General features: G+C 42.4%; 1 protein-coding gene across 4 annotated transcripts in view; it reads left to right on the forward strand.

Annotated features, from left to right (window-relative positions):
* Positions 1–21310, forward strand: part of GRK5 (G protein-coupled receptor kinase 5) — a 331566-nt gene that overhangs the window by 208781 nt on the left and 101475 nt on the right. For all 4 annotated transcript variants that reach the window (XM_033940660.1, XM_033940662.1, XM_033940661.1 and 1 more), the window contains exons 8-9: positions 4119–4259; positions 4478–4668. In XM_033940660.1, the coding sequence (XP_033796551.1) occupies positions 4119–4259; positions 4478–4668 (332 nt within the window). The remainder of the gene's footprint in view (positions 1–4118; positions 4260–4477; positions 4669–21310) is intronic.

Here is a 21310-nt window from a genome sequence, read left to right on the forward strand (position 1 = left end):
ATGTGTCAATTTTGAGAAAGAAAAGATATTAAACTTTAAATGTGAGGGCTGCAGAAAAAATAGGGTACTTGAAGAGCCGCAGAAAAAATAGTTAATGTCTTATTAAAGAAATGACAATTTTGCATAAGGTAAAACTGTTAAAGGAAAGTTTTATAAACTATAAAGAGTTTTACCTCATGCAAAATTGTCATTTCTTTAATAAGACATTAACTATTTTTTCTGCGGCCCTCCAAGTACCTATAAATCCAAAATGTGGCCCCGCAAAGGGTTTGAGTTTGAGACTACTGTTATAGAGGAAGAAGTGACAGGCTTTTGCATTTTGTTGGATATGAGCGAAGGAGAGAAGAGGAGTCAAAGATGATCCCAAGGTTGTGAGCTGACAGGACAGGAAGGAGAAGAATGTTGTCCACAGACATATGATCCTTTCAATTTTTACTTTGTCCAGTACCTTTCTTTTAGATGGTGCAGGTGAATTTGTTGCCTTTTACCTCAACTGACCTTAGGAAGTCTTTTACTAAGGCGCACTAGCTGATTTAGCGTGCGTTAAATCGGCTGGCGCGCCTTAGTAAAAGACCCCCCTTAGACTTTCTCAAGTTCTTTAAATCTATCTTCACTAGCAGTGTTATAATTTAAGCGAAGAGTATAAAGTTGCTCTTATATTTGGAGAAAAATACCCACTTGACTTTTTTTTGTGATAGGTTGCATCCTGGTATGCACTAAGAAAGGCTAAGGCCCTTCCTCTAAGGCTGACTCCCTAGACCATCAGACCACCAGGGATTTTTTTGGGTGGAAAGGGGGGGTCCCAGGGGGAGGGCTTCCTTGAGGGGGGTATAGATGGGGGGGATTGGTGAGAGAGAGAGGAATTGGGGGGCATTTTTTTAATGGGGCATTGGGCCCTTTAATGGCAGGGTCTGCTGTCATAGCTTTACTTTCCTGTCAGTGCCTGCCAATCAGAATTCAGACGCTTACAGGAAAGTAAGACTACGAAGGCGCTGGTAAAGTTTGCTTGAGAAACGGTGTGTTTCCTTGCTGTGCTTTACATGGAGGACTCATTAGAATATTAATGAGCTCCTTGTAATGCATTAGTATAGGTTTCATAGTAGCACACTTGTGAGCATTGGCAGGAGAGTTTCCTTGCAAGGAAACCTTTTGTGCATCGGGGCCAGAGTGTTCAAAGGAATCTGAATCGAAGGTAGAAACTGAGAAGTGGGTGGGAGAGAATGGGAACAACACAAATTGTTTAGGAGAAAATAGATGAATCTGTTATTGTTTCTGTTTACTTGTTTGAAAAGTTAATAATAAAAATGATGTAAACATAAAAAAATGATGTAAACATAAAATAAACTGTAGAAAATATTTCTTCAATACAACGTGTAATTAAACAATGAAATTTGTTGCTAGAGAACATGGTGAAAGCAATTGGATTAGCAGAATTTAAAAAAGGTTTGGCCAATTTCCTAAAAGAAAAATCCATTCTTAAAATGGACTTTGGAAAATCCACTGCTTACTTATAGGATAAGCAGCATAAAATCTGTTTTACTCCTTGGGATGTTGCCAGGTATTTGTGACCCAAATTGACCACTGTCCCAGTATGGCAGCTCTTATGTTCTTTGTTCTAAAGGGCAAACAGCCTTGGGTGAAAGGAATAATCGGAGTTGGATATGGAAGGAGGCAGCAGAGTATGTTTGTGGAGAGAATAGGGTGTAGAGAAGGGTGAAATTTATTTGCTATGGTGGAGAGTGAGGCAAAGAAGGGATATAGGGGACAGACACATCCTTCCACTCCTAGCACAAACTTATCATGATCCCTTCACACTAGACCAGGGGTTCTCAGCTCTATTCTCGGGGGACACCTGGCCAGTTAGGTTTTCAGGACACTAGCAATGAATATGCATAGAACAGAGGCAGTGCATGCAAATGTCTCTCTTGCATAAGCACATAAGAATTGCCGCTGCTGGGTCAGACCAGTGGTCCATTGTGCCCAACAGTCCGCTCACGCGGTGGCCCTTAGGTCAAAGGTCAGTGCCCAATTGAGTCTAGCCTTACCTGCGTACGTTCTGGTTCAGCAGGAACTTGTCTAACTTTGTCTTGAATCCCTGGAGGGTGTTTTTCCCTATAACAGCCTCATGAAGGCTTCCAGATTTCTACCACTCTGGGTGAAGAAGAACTTCCTTACATTTGTACGGAATCTATCCCCTTTTAAGTTTAGAGAGTGCACTCTTGTTCTTTCTACCTTGGGAGAGGGTGAACAATCTCTCTTTCTCTACTAAGTCTATTCCCTTCATTATCGTGAACATTTTGATCATGTCCCCTCTCACTCTCCTCTTTTCAAGGGAGAAGAGGCCCAGTTTCTGTAGCCTCTCACCGTATGGCACCTCCTCCAGTCCTTTAAACATTTTTGTCGCTCTTCTCTGGACCCTTTCGAGCAGTACTATGTCCTTTTTCATGTACGGTGACCAGTGTTGGATGCAGTATTCCAGATGGAGGCGTATCATGGCCCGGTACAGCGGCTTGATAACCTTCTCTGATCTGTTTGTGATCCCCTTCTTAATCATTCCTAGCATTCTGTTTACCCTTTTTGTCACCGCCATGCATTGACTTGTCTACAAGTACTCCCGGGTCTCTTTCCTGGGGGGTTTCTCCGAGTACTGCACCGGACATCCTATATTCGTGTATAAGATTTTTGTTATCGACATGCATCACTTTCCACTTATTCATGTTAAACCTCATTTGCCATTTCGCAGCCCATTCCTCGAGCGTTTGTCTCGTTGTAGGTCTTCGCAATCCTTCTGTGTCCTCACCACTTTGAATAACTTTGTATCATCCGCAAATTTAATCACCTTGCTCGTCATACCAATTTCCAGGTCGTTTATAAATATGTTGAAGAGCACGAGCCCGAGCAACGAACCCTGCGGCACTTGTGATGGTCCTCGTAGTCCATTTAGAATTAAGTCCAGAATTGCATTTCCTCTCGTATTTTCCTTGACAAGTTGTTCTTGGAAGCAATTGCCTACATCCAGGAACTTGGTCTCCCTACTGCAGCCGGAGGTGCCTATCCCCGGATAATTGAAATTGCCCATGATAACTGTGTTGCCTCTCTTGCAGTTGCCCCCTATACCTCTTTAAAATCACCAGTGCCCGTGTAACGCTCAGCTCTGCCCTGACTCCACTCTAGCAGTAACTGGAGGATGCCACGGTGGTCAGAACAGATATTGAACATCACTATCCAGTTAAGCGCTGCTGAAAATGTGCTCCATTAGGCCGATGCAATTTAACAATGGAGCCTCTCCTGCCTGGTTAAATCACTTAGAATGTCAACCCCTGTATATATCCTGAAAACCTGACTGGCTCTCGGTGTGTCTGAGGATTTGCTTGAGAATGCCTGCCCTAGATAATCTTGTCTTACTGTTGGCGTGCCATTCTCTGGCATCATTTTCCTCTTCTTATTCATCTTGAAATGCTGTTTGTGAATTTAATGATGTATTATTTTGTTCAAGCATTTCCACAGGTTTAGTTGACTAACTGAGTCTCCTGCATTTGTGGGTTGTCTGTTGCAACTCGCCCTCTCCTTCCTTGTTATTCATTTTCCTCCTTCCCTTCTCCCTGAAAGTTTCTTAGAGTTTACTTAATAGATTTTCTGTCATTTATAGTCTGTATAACTCATAAGCTGTAACTTGGGCCTCCTTTTTAGCTTTTCTCTACTATTGTCCCCTCTTAATGTTACATATTGTAAACCACTTAGATGTGTATCAGAATGTGGCACAGTGGTTAAAGCTACAGCCTTATCACCCTGGGGTTGTGGGTTCAAACCCACTCTGCTCCTAATCTGTCCATTGCCCCAGGTACATTAGATAGATTGTGAGCCCGCCAGGACAGACAGAAAAATACTTGAGTACCCGAATAAATTCATGTAAATTGTTCTTAGCTCTCCTGGGAGAACAGTATAGAAAAATGAATAAATAAAGTGAAATGTATGTGAAGAGAGGTAGAAGAGACCATTTGTGTGTGTGGAAGGGAGAGGCTAAGATGCACAGTTTATCTTCTAGTGTGTGTAGCCAAGAATGGGCTTTGCTTGTTAACTGACTCTATAACGCCCTGTCTGTCTATTTGGAACTGTAGGTCTGTGCCTGCCAGGTTCGAGCCACAGGGAAGATGTATGCCTGCAAGCGGTTAGAGAAGAAGAGAATAAAGAAGCGAAAAGGGGAATCTATGGCCTTGAACGAGAAGCAGATCCTGGAGAAAGTAACCAGTCTATTTGTAGTAAGTGTGGACTAAGCTGTTCTGGGGAAGGAGCAAGTATTGGGAGCTCTGATGCTGCTGACTTTGCTCTACTAACCTGAGATCCATCCCTCCCTTCTCCCTCCTTACCCCTTTTCTTATACAGGCAATGTGAGCGTTTATTGATGATACCAAACTTTCTTCCTGATTTTTATCTAAGCTATTTTGATGGATATTTTTTCCTTTCTGCATGTATATAGGTCAATTTAGCATATGCCTATGAAACAAAGGATGCACTGTGCCTGGTCCTCACCATAATGAATGGGGGGGACCTGAAGTTTCACATCTATAACATGGGGACACCAGGATTTGAGGAGGAGCGAGCCCTCTTTTATGCAGCGGAGATCCTCTGTGGCCTGAGTGACCTGCACAAAGAAGGCATTGTGTACAGGTAAGAGCATTTCTATGTGTTTCTACCCAGGTTCACAAGAGCCACTGCTATCGTGGCCCATGGCTAGGCCAAATGAAGCACTTCAGAGGAACGTATATGAATGCTTTCACAAAAATTAAAATATCTATAAGGGTGCTCTGCACCGATGAGGACAGGGAAGGGGATCATGATGGGTTTAAATGATCAAATCTAGAATTGTATCCTCTGCAGTAAAAGATAGGGGAAAGGTCATTTCAAGGTAAGAGTGATATCCTTTTATGGATAGAAATAACCCTCAGTGTCAGAAGAGCAACTGCATGAAGCTTTGCATGTTACTCATGAAGTTCCCACTCTTAGTGTTTCTCCAGCATATTCAGCTGAATGTTGTGTGTTTGCACTGGTGTTTATGTACTGATAATGTGTGCTATATTTAAAATTTCTAATTTAAATAATTGTTGAAAGTCTTATCAGTGGCTGTTCCCAGGCAGTTTTTAACATTAATTCCGATTGAGCTATAATATTTCATTTTATCTGGGTTGAAAAACCTTAACTGTCTCAGAAGGTACTTTATAAGGCTAGGGAAAATGGTGGCTTAGGTATACTGAACCCTGGGGCACTAGAAAGAAACAGACTGTCTTCAATGCTTTTCACATCTTCCTCCCAACCACTAGGGTACTTCATCAGAAAACTGGGATGGGAATGTTACATCTATGCAGATGACGACCAACTGATCATCCCACTAAAAAAAACAAAATGTGAAAATTAAACAGAGGATCAAGGCAGGCCAAACAAATGGACTAGTAGCCAAGAAGACGAAAACAGAATTACTGCTAATTAACAAATGGGGAGGAAATAGCCCAAGATCCCAACTAATCTAACCTTATTGTTTTCACCTTTAAATATAATGAAGTTTGTTCTTGTATTTTTACCTCCCCAACTTATATTCATTGTAAATCACTTAGATTTTAACTTTGGTATTATATTTGCAGTATATTAAATAAACTGAACTTGAACCAACTAACCTTTAATAACAACACCTTAAATCTTCCATAGAGGGGGTAAGAAACTTAAGAGTATGGTTAAACCCAAACCTAGACATGACAATACAGATCCAGCACATTGTAAAAATGCATATGGCAAACTGTACTGGGTCAGAGGACTTAGACTCTACCTGACCTACCAAGCAATGTCTAACATAATAGCCCTGGTACTTTCAATCTTTGATTACTATAACACGATCCTGCTGAGAAAAAGGGGTAATATCTGGAAAGCAGTATATATGCTCGAAGTATGGGAAACAAGATTAACCCAGGACAAGCAGGCAGCATATTCTCACGTATGGGTGACGTCATCCATGAAGCTCCAATGCAGACAGCTGCAAAAGCGCTTTTGCTTTAAGAACTTTAGAAAGTTCGCAATTGACTGCACCACGCATGCATGAGTGCCTTTCTGCCCGACGTAGGGTGCGTGTCTTCTCAGTTCAGATAGCCAGCTAAGAAGCCAACCAGGGGAGGTGGGTGGAATAGGTATGTGGGATCTCTCAGAGAGAGAAAGAGATAATTGTTACTGTAGATAGGGCATTTGGCCTTATCTGCTGTCATGTTTCTGTTTCTATCTGCTTGCTGTCCCTGGATAACACCTGTTACTGTAACTGTGCTTTATTCCAGGACAAGCAGGCAGCATATTCACACATATGGGTGACTTCCAAGCTAACCAGAATGGGATGGTGGGAGTGTTGGTACTTAGGAAAATAAATTTTGTAATACTGCTTGGCCAAAGTGGCCATTCAGTCTGGAATAGGATTCCAAACAGTAATGAGAAGTAAAGGTATGAACCTAGGACCAAGTAGCAGCTTTTCATATTTCATCAATAGGAGTAGATCATAGGAAAGCTACTGAAGCTGCCATAACTCTAACTTTGTGGGCTGTGACTCGACCCTCCAGGTGCAGCCAACTTGAGCATAACAAAACGAGATGCAAGCAGCCAACCAGTTGGAAACTGGATGCCCCAACTTGTTCGAGTCAAAGGAGACAGGAAGTTGTGGAGAAGATCTATGTGATTTAGTTCTTTGCAAATAGTAGGCTAATGCTTGTTTGCAGTCCAGAGTATGAAGAGCTGTTTCTCCAGGGTGTGAATGAGGTTTAGGAAGAAATATTGGGAGAACAATCGATTGATTGAGATGAAATTTTGTAACAACTTTGGGTAAGAATTTTGGATGAGTGCAGAGTACCACCTTGTCATGATGGAATACTGTAAATGGTGGATCCGCTCCCAAAGCTTGTAGCTCACTGACTCTGTGAGTAGACATGAGAGAGATGAGGAAGACTAGCTTCCAAGTGAGAAATTTAAGATGAGCTGTTTATCAATCTGGCTGCTGCATTTTGTGCAGCCATCGTTTTGGTTATTCCAAGGTACAGGGCATTGTAAGAACTGAGCCTTGACAAAACCATCGCCTGGACAACAGTGCAAAAATCAAAGGGTGACAATATCGGTTTCACTCGATGCAATAAATGTATGTGAGCGAAACATGCCTGTACTGTCTTAGCAACTTGACAGTTCATTGTAAGGCCTGGATCCAATCTTATGCCTAAGATGGTCATTGACTCACTCACTGGAATTACTTCATCTATTACCTTTAATTCCTTGGGCCGCTTATGATCAAGTTTCCCAACAAACATTACTTCTGTCTTGTCGACATTCAATCTCAAACCCTGCTTTCCCATCCATTCAACAGTTTTGCTCATGCAATTGCTCAGTGACTTTTCCAGATCTTCTCCCCATCTACATACTGGGGGAAAAAATGTCATCCACATGTATTCGATATTCAACTCAGGGATTGAGATGGGTACAGAGAGGGCTCATTCAAAAGTAAAGGTTCTAGACTTTACAAAAGCTAACTGTGTTCAGATGGGGAATTATGTCAAGGAATTGTCAGGATGGGAACATCTGGAAGGAATAGAAATTCAGTAGGCACCATTTTATCGTGCACTGCATTGGCTTCCTATGGAGGCTCGTGTTGTTTTTAAGCTGGGCTGTCTTTGCTATAAAGTTGCCTTTGGGACAGCTCCACTTTATTTAGCTAATAGTTTTCTTGTAGTAGCTAATAAGAACAGTAGGAGATCACATATCTTCTTTGTCTTTCCATCGGTGCAAGGTTGTAAAAGTAAGAAATTTCTTGATCATACACTCTCATACCAGGCAGCCATTCACGACAAAGAAATTAAACTGCTTGTATTCACATCTTATTCTTATGAACATTTTAGAAATCAGTTGAAAACCTTTCTCTTCTCAAAACATCCGACTGATTAGATATCATTGTGTCTTTTTTAACTCTTTCATTTGTAATTTTTTGTAAACCGCATTGAACTTATGGCTATATGGTCTAGAAATATTACATTACTTTAGGGATTTCTATTCCGCCATTACCTTGCAGTTCAAGGCGGATAACAAAAGAATTATCAAGGAAGTATTACAACAAGAACTTACCAAAAAAAGAGATTTGGGCATTTTCAAAGAAAGTAGGAAATGAGTATGGTTATTTGTTTGGGGTAGTTGGCTTTAATGAGAAGTGGTGTTTGAAACTATGGTGGTGTTATATGTTATGTGAAAGGAGTTACTTTAAGGGCAACAGATCTTTTTGTGAGGCAAGTAAGAAAAAGTAAGAGGAAAAGAAGGCTGCTTTGGTTCACAAAAGTAGTAGCTGAGAAGGTAAGAAATGAGAGGTTAGCTTTCATAAACTACAAAAGATCGCAGAAAGAGGAAGACAGGCAAAAATATCTGGAAAAGTTAAGAGGCTGGTCGAGTAGTCAGGAAAGCAAAAATATAAATAGAAGAAAAAATAGCTGATACGTAAAATTGGGAGACATGACATTTTTTAGCTATATCAGTGATAGCAAGAAGTGCCAAAGTGGCATTGTGAGACTCAAAGATGAAGAGGAGAAATGTGTAGAAGCTGATAAAGAAAAGGCTGAATTTTCCAACAGATATTTCTGTTCTGTGTTCACGGCTGAAGCACTGGGAGTGGGACTGTAGAAGACAAACATGAATAGGGATTTATTTATTTAAAATATTTATAACCCGCTTTAAACCAAGTGGCTCACAACAAACATACACAGTATGGAATACAACACATTTCCACAACAATCTTAAACAATAAAAACAAAGCTAATAAAAACATAGAAGGCAAAGAAGAATACTACACATCATGTCTTTACAAAGATGAGGAAATTATCAAGATGGAGTAGTGGTAGACCCTGATCAGTTTTCAGAGGATTGTGTTCATGAGGTGCTAGCTAAATTAAAGGTAGACAAAGCGATGGGGATGGATGGTGTACATCTGAGGGTGCTGAAGGAAATTAGGGAAGTTCTGGTGGCTCCGCTGACTGACCTTTTTAATGCTTCTCTATAGTTGGGAGTGGTACCAGAGGACTGGAGAAGGGCAAATGTGGTCCCTCTACACAAAGGTGGAAATAAGGAAGAAGTAAGGAATTACAGACCAGTAAGCAAATTAATGGAAACGCTTTTAAAACAGAGAATGGTGAAGTTTCTGGAATCCTATGACTCACAGGACCGGAGGCAAAATGGATTCACTAGAGGTAGGTCTTGTCAGACAAATCTGATCAATTTCTTTGACTGGGTGACCAGAGAATTGGATAGAGAATGTGGTGTATTTAGATTTTAGCAAAGCCTTTGACAGTGTTCCATTTATTACGATAGACATCTAATAAATGGGGCCCTCGGGTTGGGCCCCAAAGTAATAGGTTGGCTCAGAAACTGGTTGAGTGGAAGATGACAGAGGGTAGTGGTTGATGGAGATTGCTCTGAGGAAAGGGATGTTACCAGTGGTGTGCCTCAAGGTTCTGTTCTTGGGCCTGTTCTTTTTAACATTTTTATAAGTGATATTGCTGCAGGGCTGTCGGGCAAGATTTGTCTCTTTGTGGATGATACCTAAATCTACAATAGAATAGACATGCTGGATAGTATGAATAACATGAAGAAAGACCTAGCAAAGCTTGAAGAATGGTCTGAAATTTGGCAGCTAAAATTTAATGCTAAGAAATGCAAGGTCATGCATTTGGACTGCAAAAGCTCGAAGGAATGGTGTAGTTTAAAGAGTGAAGAACTTATGTGCACGACAGAAGAGCGGGACATGGATATGATTGTATGCGATGATCTTAAAGTAGCCAAACGGATTGAAAAGGTGATGGCGAAAGCTAGAAGGATGCTAGAGTATAAAGGAAGAGGTTTGGTCAGTAGGAAAAGAAGTATTGATACCCCTGTATAAGACTCGGGTGAGACCTCATTTAGAATATTTTGTACATTTCTGGAGACCTCGCCTTCAAAAAGATATAAAAAGGATGGCGTCAGTCCAGAGGAAGGCTTCTAAAATGGTGCATGGTCTTCTTCACAAGGTGTATGGGGCAGACTTAAAGATTTCAATATGTATACTTTGGAGGAAAGGTGGGAGAGATAGAGATGTTTAAATACCTACGTAACATAAACGTGCATGAGTTGAGTCTCTATCATTTGAAAGGAAGCTCTGGAATGAGAGGGCATAGGATGAAGTTGAGAGGTGATAGGCTTAGGAGTAATCTGAGGAAATACTTTTTTACAGAAAAGGTGGTGTATGCGTGGAACAGTCAAGTTTCAAGTTTATTAAAAATTTGATAAACCACCTTATGTATTTCAAGGTGGTTGTACAATTAAAAATTAGGGAAATACAGAGGGAAGGGTGACGTCATTGATGAAGATGGTAGCCTAATGTGTAGGCTCTGTCTTCAACCACCTTAGGATTTAAATTTACACTTACTTCCAGCTTCTTGGATGCTTCCCTTTTGGGGAAAATGAAAGAGTAAACTCTCCACGGAGGTCGTGTCAATCAGATAGGAGAATTATCAGCAGATGAGTGAAGGATTTAATGCATTGTCAGCGGCAGTCAGCAGTGCGGCGGCTTTTACCGTTACTGATAGTGACCGTCAGCTGTGTGAAGACGGGGAAACCCTGAGCACTCAAATGCTCTTTTGATTGGCTACTTTCACTCACCGACCCTCATTGTTGGTGCATCGCTTGCCTGGGTCCCGAACATTGCCCTGACACTTGTTCACGTTGTGCTACCCTTCAACCTCGAGCCCTTCGCAGATGCCGTGCTAAAATTCTTCAACTATTTGGCACGATGGAACAGTCTGCTGAAAGGGTCTCAACCTTGGCTTCGGGGTCGGCCTCGACTTCCAAGGCCTCGACCCCGACACCCGCGACTTCCTCGACCAAGACCTCAACACCTTTGATCTTGAAGGCCTTGCCTGCAGTTCCTACAAAGTCTTCATCTGTGGGTAAGTCTCCTGTTTCTCCTTCAGGTACCCTTCCTAAGAAGCCTCCAGAGTCTCAGGCATCCCAGGCCGTGCCTACGGTCTTGCCAGCCTCTTCAAGACCTTCAGCTAAGCATGCCTCCAAACATAGGGAATACTCATCCTCGAGGTCACCCTCTTTGGAGCGCACTGCTGCACCTTCGAGACCTGATCCCTTTGTCTCGGTGCCTATGTTCGAGGACACGTTGAAAGCCATTCTGACCACTCAGATTTCCTCGGTCATGGCTCAGCTCCTCCCGGCCTCGACCCTGCTTCCTAGGAGCCAACCTGAGCTGCAGTCTGAGCCCCCTGTTGAAGCACCTCGAGGCAAGCCTCGGAAGTCTCGTCGCTTATCATCCAGTGATTCTTCACCTCCTCCTGGGACACAGTCTCCTGAACCTCAATTGAGGCATCGCTCAAGGCATCTTGCTTCTCAAGCGGAAGACCTCTCCTCCGGATACTGAGTCTTCTATGCCTCGTTTATCAAGGGCTGTCGAGACTTCTTCAAAATCTAAACATAAGTCTCGCAAAGCTCTTACACTGGCTGCTTCTTGAAGTCCATTGAGGTCGAAGACTCTTCCATCGAGACCGCCTCAGAGGGAGCCTTCTCAGCCTACTCTGTTCCTCGAACCCCGGGGACTTCACCATCGAGGCTTCTTAAGCGCAAGCACTCTCTGACTCCTCCTATTACAGATAGTGGAGCTTCTTCAGTCACTGTGCGGCTGGATTCTGAGCCTTCTTCTCAATATTCCAGAGAGGCTTCTCCTTCCTATTCGGAGGCTCCTAAGTCTCACACTCCTTCTCCTGAGGGTCATTCTACCTCAAAGTCTGCCTCTTTTGCGAGGTTTATATTTGACAGGGGGAAAGCTCTTCAGCTGGATCTCCATTCTGACTCCAAATACACTCCTGAGAACTTGGCCGACATGGAGTTACCTCATCCACCCAAGGAGACCTTGAGGCTTCCTATGACTCCAGTGTTAAGGCAAACTTTCTTCAGGAATATGGAAACTCCTTATTCCATTATAGCCATTCCATCCAAGCTGGAATCCAGGTATCGCACCATACCTTGCAAAGGATTTGAGAAATCTCAATTGTCTCACCAATCCTTGGTTGTGGAATCTTCCATTAACCATCTAAGCTCAACCATCTAAGCTCTATGCTATGGTCTCTTCAGGCAGGGAGGGCCGTACCATGGACAAGTTTTGCCATAGGCTATATCAGAATTCCATGATGGCTAACAGAATTCTCAATTACAACTACACTTTCACTGCTTATTTTAATCACTTCCTCAAATTAATGCCCAAGTTCTACCCGGCTCTTGAGGAACAGTGTCTTCCAGAATTCAAAAAGATTATCCGAACTCTGTCTCAACTTCGACTCTTCATGCTGCAAGCCACATACGATGCCTTTGAGCTTTCTTCCAGAGTTTCTGCCTTTGCAATAGCCATGCATCGCCTCACTTGGCTCCGCATTGTTGATATGGATCCCAATTTGCAGGACCGTCTAGCGAACTTGCCTTGTCAGGGAAATGAACTTTTTGATGATTCCATTGAAGCTGCTACTAAGCGTCTCTCTGAACATGAGTGCTCTTTTGCTTCCTTGATTTGGCCAAAGCCTAAGACTCCTCCTGCTCGGCCATACAAGCAACCACCACGTTATTATCCTCAAAAAATGACGCCAGCTTTCTCCAGGCCTCCGCGTAGACGGCCACCACAGCAACAATGACAGCAGAAAGCTCAGACTCCTGCTGTGGCTAAACCAGCTCAGTCTTTTTGACATTCCCAGTCTGAGCGTACCAACCTCCCTTCATCAGACTTCTCTTCTGCCCATAGGAGGTCTTCTTCACCATTTTTATCACCAGTGGGAGATGATCACCTCAGATCTCTGAGTTCTCACCATCCTTCGGGAGGGATACTCACTTCACTTTCTTCAGGTGCCTCCAGATCGCCCTCCTAAAGAGTGTCCTTCAAATTCATCGCAACTTCCCCTTCTTCTTCAGGAAGCTCAGGCTCTTCTTCGCCTTCGAGCTTTTGAAGTAAATGCCGCTTATTTTACCTCATTGGAATGACTACGAGACGGCATTGTATTTTCCAAAACAGACAATATTTTTATTGTTAGTATAAAAACTTACAAAATTACAGCAGCAAAGGCATAGCAGAATTACATTACAGATTTCTATTCCGCCTATACCTTGCAGAATGAAATATATTGTCAGTTCAGAATATTCAATGGAGAGTAGAACTTACACTGATATGCCTAGCAGGGGGCTAGCACTTCCCCGCTGACATAAGCAAGTGAATCTCTCTGGCTCTACCTATGATGCACGTTTTTTTATTTTTATTTTTTATTTTTTATTTTATTTATAATTTTATACAATATTCCCAAGCATAAACATCTTGTACAGAAAGATTGTATTAAGACAAATAAAAAGGAAGAAAATAAATTACAATACAGTATAGAAGGTATTAAACATCTTAACATCTTCTCCTTATAAAGACAATCTCTAGTCCACAATTATTGGATCCAAGACTTCAATAGGGTGAGAAAAATCAAAAAGATCATAATAATAATTTTAAACTTAAGAAAAGCTAAGTGGATGACATCGCGGGGAGCTTAATCATGAGTTTCAGTTGTTACTTCCATTTTTTCACTTTTCTTAGTTAGGTGTGTTGGATCAAAGAAAACATATTTATCTGAACCATAATGAACAATACATTTACAAGGAAATCTTAGGAAAAATTTTCCTCCCACTGAATTTACTCCAGATTTTAATAACAGAAATTACTTTCTTCGTTTTTGAGTCTCTTTGGTAAAATCTGGAAAAATTTGTACTTTCTGACCCAAGAACTCTTTAGTTCTATTTTTAAAGAACATCTTCATAATCCAGTTCTTATCTGGCATCATTACAACTGTTACCAGCAATGTCGCAGGTTTAACTAATTCCTTCATTGAACTTTCCAATAGTGTAGTAATATCCAATTTTGATTCCTGTTGTCCCTCGTCGATCAATTGCTGATCCAATTTTCTATCAGGCAGGTAAAATACTTGTGTAAATGGTGGAATTAATTCTTCTGAAAGTGAGAAAATCTCCAAAAAATATTTCTTTAACATTTCCCTAGGAGACATAGATGAAATCCTAGGGAAATTTAGGAACCGCAAATTATTGGCTCGGCCATTTTCAATCATTTCCAGTTTCATCCTGATATTTGTACTATCTCTAATCACAGTTTCTTGTACTTGTTTAACCCCTACTATTTCACTTTCATTTTTTTCTGAGATGGTTTTAACTGAAGTCATTTCTAATTGCAATTGAGTCAGTTCTTGTTCTTGCTTGTCAATTTTCATTTCAAGTACTTTAATTTGTGGGTTCAGTGAGTTTCCTAATTTAACTACTAAGTCCCAAAGAGACTCCATTGTAATTTCAGTAGGTTTTTCAACCAAAAAAGAGGAAATCTCACCTGCCAAAGTTGTGGGTATCAAGTCTTGTTGTACCTCCGTTTTCCTTGATGTTCCAGCCGCAGTATCTCTCTCCAGACTCAAAAAGTCTTTTGATAGATCCATAACATAGTAGGCTGATGAACCAGCCTCCTGGGCTACCGGCTCTGCCTCTATGGACGTGCCTGGTGCCTGCGGTGCACTAGTATGCAGCGGTTGGGGGGGAGTGTCTCTTACTTCTGGGCTCAGCGTGACCTCTAGCCCTTGGATCCTAGCGGCGTCACCCTGTACTGCCGAGTCCTGTGGGCGATTCCCCGAAGTTACCAGCTCCTTCTGAAGCCGAGTCAAGAGCCGTTCAATAGTGAGAGGAGTAGGATTTTCAGAGCGCCGCGAGGCTCCGGCGGCACTTCTCCCTCTCCTCTTAGGCATAAGGAAATTCTCAGAGCAAGCTGAGTAATTTTAAACAGGTAAATTCCAAAATCTACCGAACGCTCAGGAGACGCTTCCGAAATTCAGCCACTCGCGGCCATCTTGGATCAATCTGACCGATGCATGTTTTTTTTATACAGAGAAATTCTTCCTTTATTCCAAAAAGCACATCCCCAAACTCTGGTCATGTACCTCCCTATTGGTACAAAAATGTATATCTAACTATTCCCCCCCCCAGTCCACGCCTCTCTCACTCCCCCCCCCCCCCCGGAGGGGGGCCCGAGCAGAAACAGAGAATTCTTCGTGAACTTTCTTCCTCCAGCTTTGAGATCCTTATCACCTTGCGAATGCTAATTTGTGGTTTTACAACGCTGTACATCTTCAGGATGGCAACCTTGTAGATAGTCTTATGCAGAAAGTTGGCAAGGGTGACCTCTCAGCACCCCAGCTGTGCCTGGTTCCCATAGCTTCTGTCTTGGTACAAGGCTTCTTCATCTCTCTACTCCCCCGTCATCCTGCAGGGATTGTTGCTTGTTATAAATGTTTTATGGCTTTTCAGGGTGCCTTGCATATGTGAAGTCATACAGCACTGATAAAAGCTCAGCAGAACCTTGGAGAAGTATCCTCCCAGCAGAGAATGGAGACAAGAACTTTGCAGCAAAGGCCAGCTGGGTTAGCATTTCAAAGGATACATGTGTTCACAGACAGCTAGGTACAGGCTGGGCCATCTGAAAGGAAAGATGGTTTAGGCTGTGGGAAAATATAGGTTAAAAATGTCTGTAGTGTCCAGCATACACAAGTGAGGCGTATGTCCAGGTTATCCATCTCACTTTCAAGGAAGTTCCCTTGAACCAACGGGACATGGGCTTTTATTTCCATTATTTTCTAGTCCCAAAGAAGACGGGGGATTTGCGACCCATTCGGGACCTCAGAGCCCTCAACAAATTTCTAGTCAAAGAGAAGTTTCGGATGCTTTCTTTACCAACTTTATATTCCCTGATGAATCAGGGGGATTGGCTATGCTCTCTGGATCTCAAAGAGGCTTACACTTATATCCCGATTCATCCAGCCTCTCGAAAATATTAACGATTCCGGGTGGGGAATCTTCATCTACAATACAGAGTTCTTCCTTTCGGACTCGCCTCATCCCCCAGAGTCTTCATGAAGTGTCTGGTGGTGGTGGCTGCAGCCTTCCGAACCCAGGGTCTTCCAAGTTTTTCCATACCTGTACGACTGGCTCATCAAAGCCTCCTTTCAACAAGGGGTTATTGCAGCAACCTGACAGACTATTACGTTCCTCCAATGTCTGGGGTTCGAAGTCAACTTTCCAAAATCCTAGTTGCACCCCTCTGTCTCTTCAGTTCATAGGGGCCATTCTAGACACTCAGGCTCAGAGCGTTCCTGCCTCCACCATGCCAAGATGCTCTCATTTGCCTTTGCCATCAGGTGTCTCATCTCCACTCAGTTTCAGCGAGACAATTGATGATTCTACTCAGTCACATGGCTTCTACAGTTCATGTGACTCCTTTTGCCAGACTTCACCTTCGCATACCTCAGTGGACCCTGGCATCTCAGTGGCAACAAGCTACCGACCCACTTTCTCAACAAATTACAGTAACTCCTTTGTTGAGGCAGTCTCTCCACTGGTGGATGCTGTCTTCCAATCTTTCCAGAGGTTAGCTGTGCCACACTCGCCCTCATCAGAAGGATCTCACAACAGACTCGTCAACCTACGCATGGGGAGCCCATTTAGACGGTCTCCGTACCTAAGGCCATTGGTCTCCCGCAGACTGTCTTTGTCACATCAGTCTGTTGGAACTCAGAGCGATTTTCAATGCTCTCAAAGCTTTTCAATAATAATAATAACAGTTTATATACCGCAATACCATTAAGTTCTATGCGGTTTACAAAAGATTAAGCGAGGTACAAATTGATTGAACTTAAGAGGGGAGAAGAAGGAGAGTTAATAGGACCGGAAATGCGTTGTTGAGGAGAAAGTGATAATAGGACAGAGGAATCACTATGGAGGAGAAAGAAGATGAGTGGGTTTGTTGTCTAGATACTTTAGGAACAGGTGAGTTTTTAGATGTTTTCTGAATTCCTCATAAGTAGTGGGCGAAAGCAGGTGATCTAAGCCTTTACCCCACAGTGCTGCTTGATGTGAAAGAAGGTGTTCATGGTGTTTTTTCAGTTTACAACCTCTAACTGGGGGGAAACGAAGTAGGAATGAGAGCTTCTCTTGTGTCTGTTGGCAGAGAAAGAGAAAAGGTCAGTTATGTATTTAGGGGCAAGTCCATATAGTGCTTTAAAGCAGAAACAGGCGAATTTAAACTTTATGCGTGCTTCCATCGGTAGCCAATGTAACTGCCGGTAGTAGGGAGATACGTGATCGAATTTCTTCAGTCTGAAGATCAGTTTGACCGCTGCATTCTGCATTAGTTGTAAACGTCGCATATTTTTTTGGGACGTGATCGAATTTCTTCAGTCTGAAGATCAGTATGACCGCTGCATTCTGCATTAATTGTAAACGTCACATATTTTTTTGGGAAATGGCTAAGTAGGCGATGTTACAGTAGTCAAGTTGACTTAGTACGAGGGATTGGATCAGGGTTCTGAATGCCATCGTATCGAAATAAGCTTTAATGGATCTGAGTTTCCAGAGAGTGAAGAAACCCTTTCTGATTAAGGAGTCCACCTGGTCTTTCATGGTTAGGCATTGATCTAGAGTTACGCCTAGTATCTTTATGGTGGGCTGGATGGGGTAATTAAGTTCATTGATCCATAAAGGTGTTTTGGTGTCAAACGGATGTGGAGAAGCAATGAAGAATTTTTTTTTTTCTGAATTAAGTTTGAGCTTGAAGTTTGTCATCAATTGCTCCATCACATTTATGGCTTCTGAAGCCTTGAGAATAGTTTCCGAGATAGAGTCAGCAAATGGGATTATAATCGTGAAGTCATCTGCATAGCTGAATAGTTTTATCCCCAGCTGAATTAATTGCAAGCCCAGTGAGGACATGTAGACGTTAAATAGCAATGGAGACAGTGGTGACCCTTGTGGCACACCTGATGGATTGCTCCAGGTATCGGAAAGCTCATTATTGAAGCGTACCTGATAGGTGCGGGATGTAAGGAAGCCACGAAACCAGTTCAGCACCTCATCTTTGATGCCAATGGCGTCTAGGCATTGTAGCATTTTCCTGTGCTCCACCAGGTCAAAGGCTGAACTCGTATCGAATTGCATAACCAATGCATTGAGGCCCCTGCTAAACAGTAGGCACAGGTTGTCTAAAATGGCTGCAATTACTGTCTCCGTACTGAATAAAGGTCTGAAACCGGATTGAGTTTCGTGTAGAAGAGAGAACTGATTAAGATAGTTCATCAGTTGGGTGTGTACTAGTCCCTCCATGATTTTTACAATAAACGGTATGGATGCTACCGGTCTGTAGTTGGTTATTACGGTTGAGGGTTCTTTGCGATTTTTTAGAATTGGGGTTATTATTATGTGACCGTTATTAGAGAGGAACTTTCCATTTTTTAGGTTGTGGGCCAGGTGTTGTAGCAGCGATAGTTTGAATTGTAATGGTGCCGCTTTCATAATTTCTGGGGGGCATGAGTCCAGAACGCCATAAGTTTTAAAGTATTTGTTGTATAGTTTGGTGTAATCACTCCATTCTAGGTCTTGAAAGGAGCTCCAGATCATGTCTGCTGGTATGTCATTTCCTTGGGTGTTAGCTATGTGATGATCATTAGGGTCGTTTGTTGAGCAGTTGTTTCTAAGGTTTTTAATTTTAAAATCGAAGTGCAGTGCTAAGTCATTCGCAGAGGGTAACTTAGTGTTGTATGGGGTATTGAGTGGTGTCAAATAAATTTGTGACCAGGTTGAATAGCTCTTTTGTATCGATTCCTTGCGAATCATTGCAAGATGAGTTGATTTTAGTGGAGTAGAATGCTTTATGTTTGTGTCTTATCATTTGTTTGTAGATTTTTATATTAGCTCTCCATTTGTTACGGTCTGCTGATTCTCCTGTTTTTTTCCAGATTCTTTCCAATCGTCTGGCTAGTTGTTTCGTTTTTAAAAGTTCGGTGTTGAACCATTTGTTATATTTGTTAGCATTGCTTTTGCTATTACGTTTGGGGGCAATTTTATCTAGAATGGATGTGCTGGTTATCATCCAGTGATCCCAGAAATCGATTCCTTCTATCTCTGTTTGCAGTTCATAGTATGACCAGTATTCTTCTGGATTAATATAGCCTCTTGTGTGGTGTTCTCTTTTTATCATTGGACGTGTTTTAGTTTTACTATAAGACCAGATTAACTTGAAATAATAAGTAAAATGGTCAGACCAGATATCGTGGCACCAGGAGCCTATCGGTAGAGAGATGACAGGGTCTGGGATTTCCTTTATGGACATGGCTACCACATCTAAATGATGACCTTTTTCATGTGTTTGTGTGGGTAAAGGGAGGTTGTAGTTGAGTAGGGATAGAAAGTGTTTAAACTCTTTCACGTTTGTGTTGTCCTCTTCATCTAAGTGTATGTTTATATCTCCTGCAATGATATTGTAGGAAGGACCAATTGCATTATGTAGGACAAATTCACAGAAGTCTTCTTTGGCTTTTGGCCAGCTTTTTAGTGGGACATAGAATAATATGCAGGATAGGGATTCTTCTAACTGACGGTTGCTAATTTTGCAGGCTAAAATTTCTAGTTGGTCGGTCACTATGGAATCTAGTAATTCGAACTCAAAACCTTCTTTAAGAATAATTGCTAATCCCCCTCCTTTTTTTCCTGGGCGGTTTAGTGTAAAGATTTTGAAATTGTCTGGTAGGAGGTCAATTATTATTGGATCATCTTCCGATAGCCATGTTTCGATTAGAAAAAGACAGGCTATTTGCTTGCTAATGATCCAATCATTAATTAGGAAGGCTTTATTCCTGACAGATCTAATATTGAGATAAGCATAGGGAATAGATGCGGATGTGGTAGGTTCTGTAGTGGTAGTGGTTTTGATGGGTTTTATTTGCCTTATTCTTTTATTCATGGTTCGTTTATGTCTTCTTTTATTTGAGATAGCATTAATGTGATCTGTTATGTTTTCTTGTGGGTTAGTGATGTATAAAATAGATGGATCAGGGTAGTTGATTGATTGCAATTGTGGGTTGAGTGAATTAACGTCTTCGATGTTGCCACTTAACAGGCAGATCAGTAAGATCAGTAGGAGGTTCATGTTTGCAGTGTAGAGTATTTCTTCCTGATTCAGAAATTGTGTTGGTTTCCCTGCAGATTCTTGATTTATAGTTTGTATGGTTGTAAAGTGGATTGGTGTAGTTCTTGAAGGTGACCCAAGTGGCTATAGTGCTTAAGCAGTCCTACTGCGGTCACTATTAATTACACATACATCTAACAGTTGCACATGCATCTAACAGTTGCACATGCATCTAACAATTATATGTCTCTGGTGGTAACTCATTCCTCTAACAGTTGCGCATGCCTCTATATTTCTTAAGCAGTCCTAATGCCAATCACTAACAGTTACATATGCATTTAAAGCCCGGCCTGGTAAGGAGGGGGGGGGGGAGGGATTGGGAACCCTGGAAATTGTTGGACTTGACGAGGGATGCTAGGAAACTATGGGGGCAAGGAGGGAGGTTAGCTATCCTGTGGAGTAAGTTGGAGGAGAATGAAATCCATGGGGTTGTTTGTTTAATTATTTCTTGTTGTGCGCTGGGTCCAGATTGTGCGGTCCCTTCGCTAAAGACGCTTCACAAAAGCGCACAAATGGTGGTGTGGATTAAATCTTTTTCTCCCTGCTGGGTCGTGGGAGAAGTGGAGCGGAGCTCGCACGTCTCTCCTGAGCGGGCTGGCGAAAAGATTCAGCCCGCTGCTTGAAAACAAACTTTTCTCCCTCCTGGGTCGTGGGAGAGGTGGAGAGGTGCTCACACGCCTCTCCTGAGCGGGCTGGCGAAAAGATGTCGGCCCACTGCTTGAGACAAACTTTTTCTCCCTCCTGGGTCGTGGGAGAGGCGGAGCGGTTCTCATACACCTCTCCTGAACAGGCTGGCGAAAAGATTTCAGCCCACTGCTTGAGAAACTTTTTCTCCCTGCTGGGTTATGGGAGAGGTGGAGCGGAGCTACCTTCTTCACGACAAGGTAGTCCATGTCCGGACGGACAACCAAGTCACTATATACTATATCAACAAACAGGGAGGTACGGGATCTCACTCCCTTTGTCAAGAAGCTCTGAAGCTGTGGGATTGTGCAATCCATCAAAACATCTTTCTCAGAGCTGTATACATTCAAGGTCAGGACAACTGTCTGACGGACAAATTGAGTTGTCTTCTGCAGCCTCACAAATGGACACTCAATTCCTCGCCTCTATGTCAGGTGTTTGCTCAATGGGGGACCCCTCAGATAGACCTCTTTGCGTCTCCCCTCAACAACAAGCTGCCTCAGT

The sequence above is a fragment of the Geotrypetes seraphini genome, chromosome 4, assembly GCF_902459505.1.
Source record: "Geotrypetes seraphini chromosome 4, aGeoSer1.1, whole genome shotgun sequence".
NCBI lineage: Eukaryota > Metazoa > Chordata > Amphibia > Gymnophiona > Dermophiidae > Geotrypetes > Geotrypetes seraphini.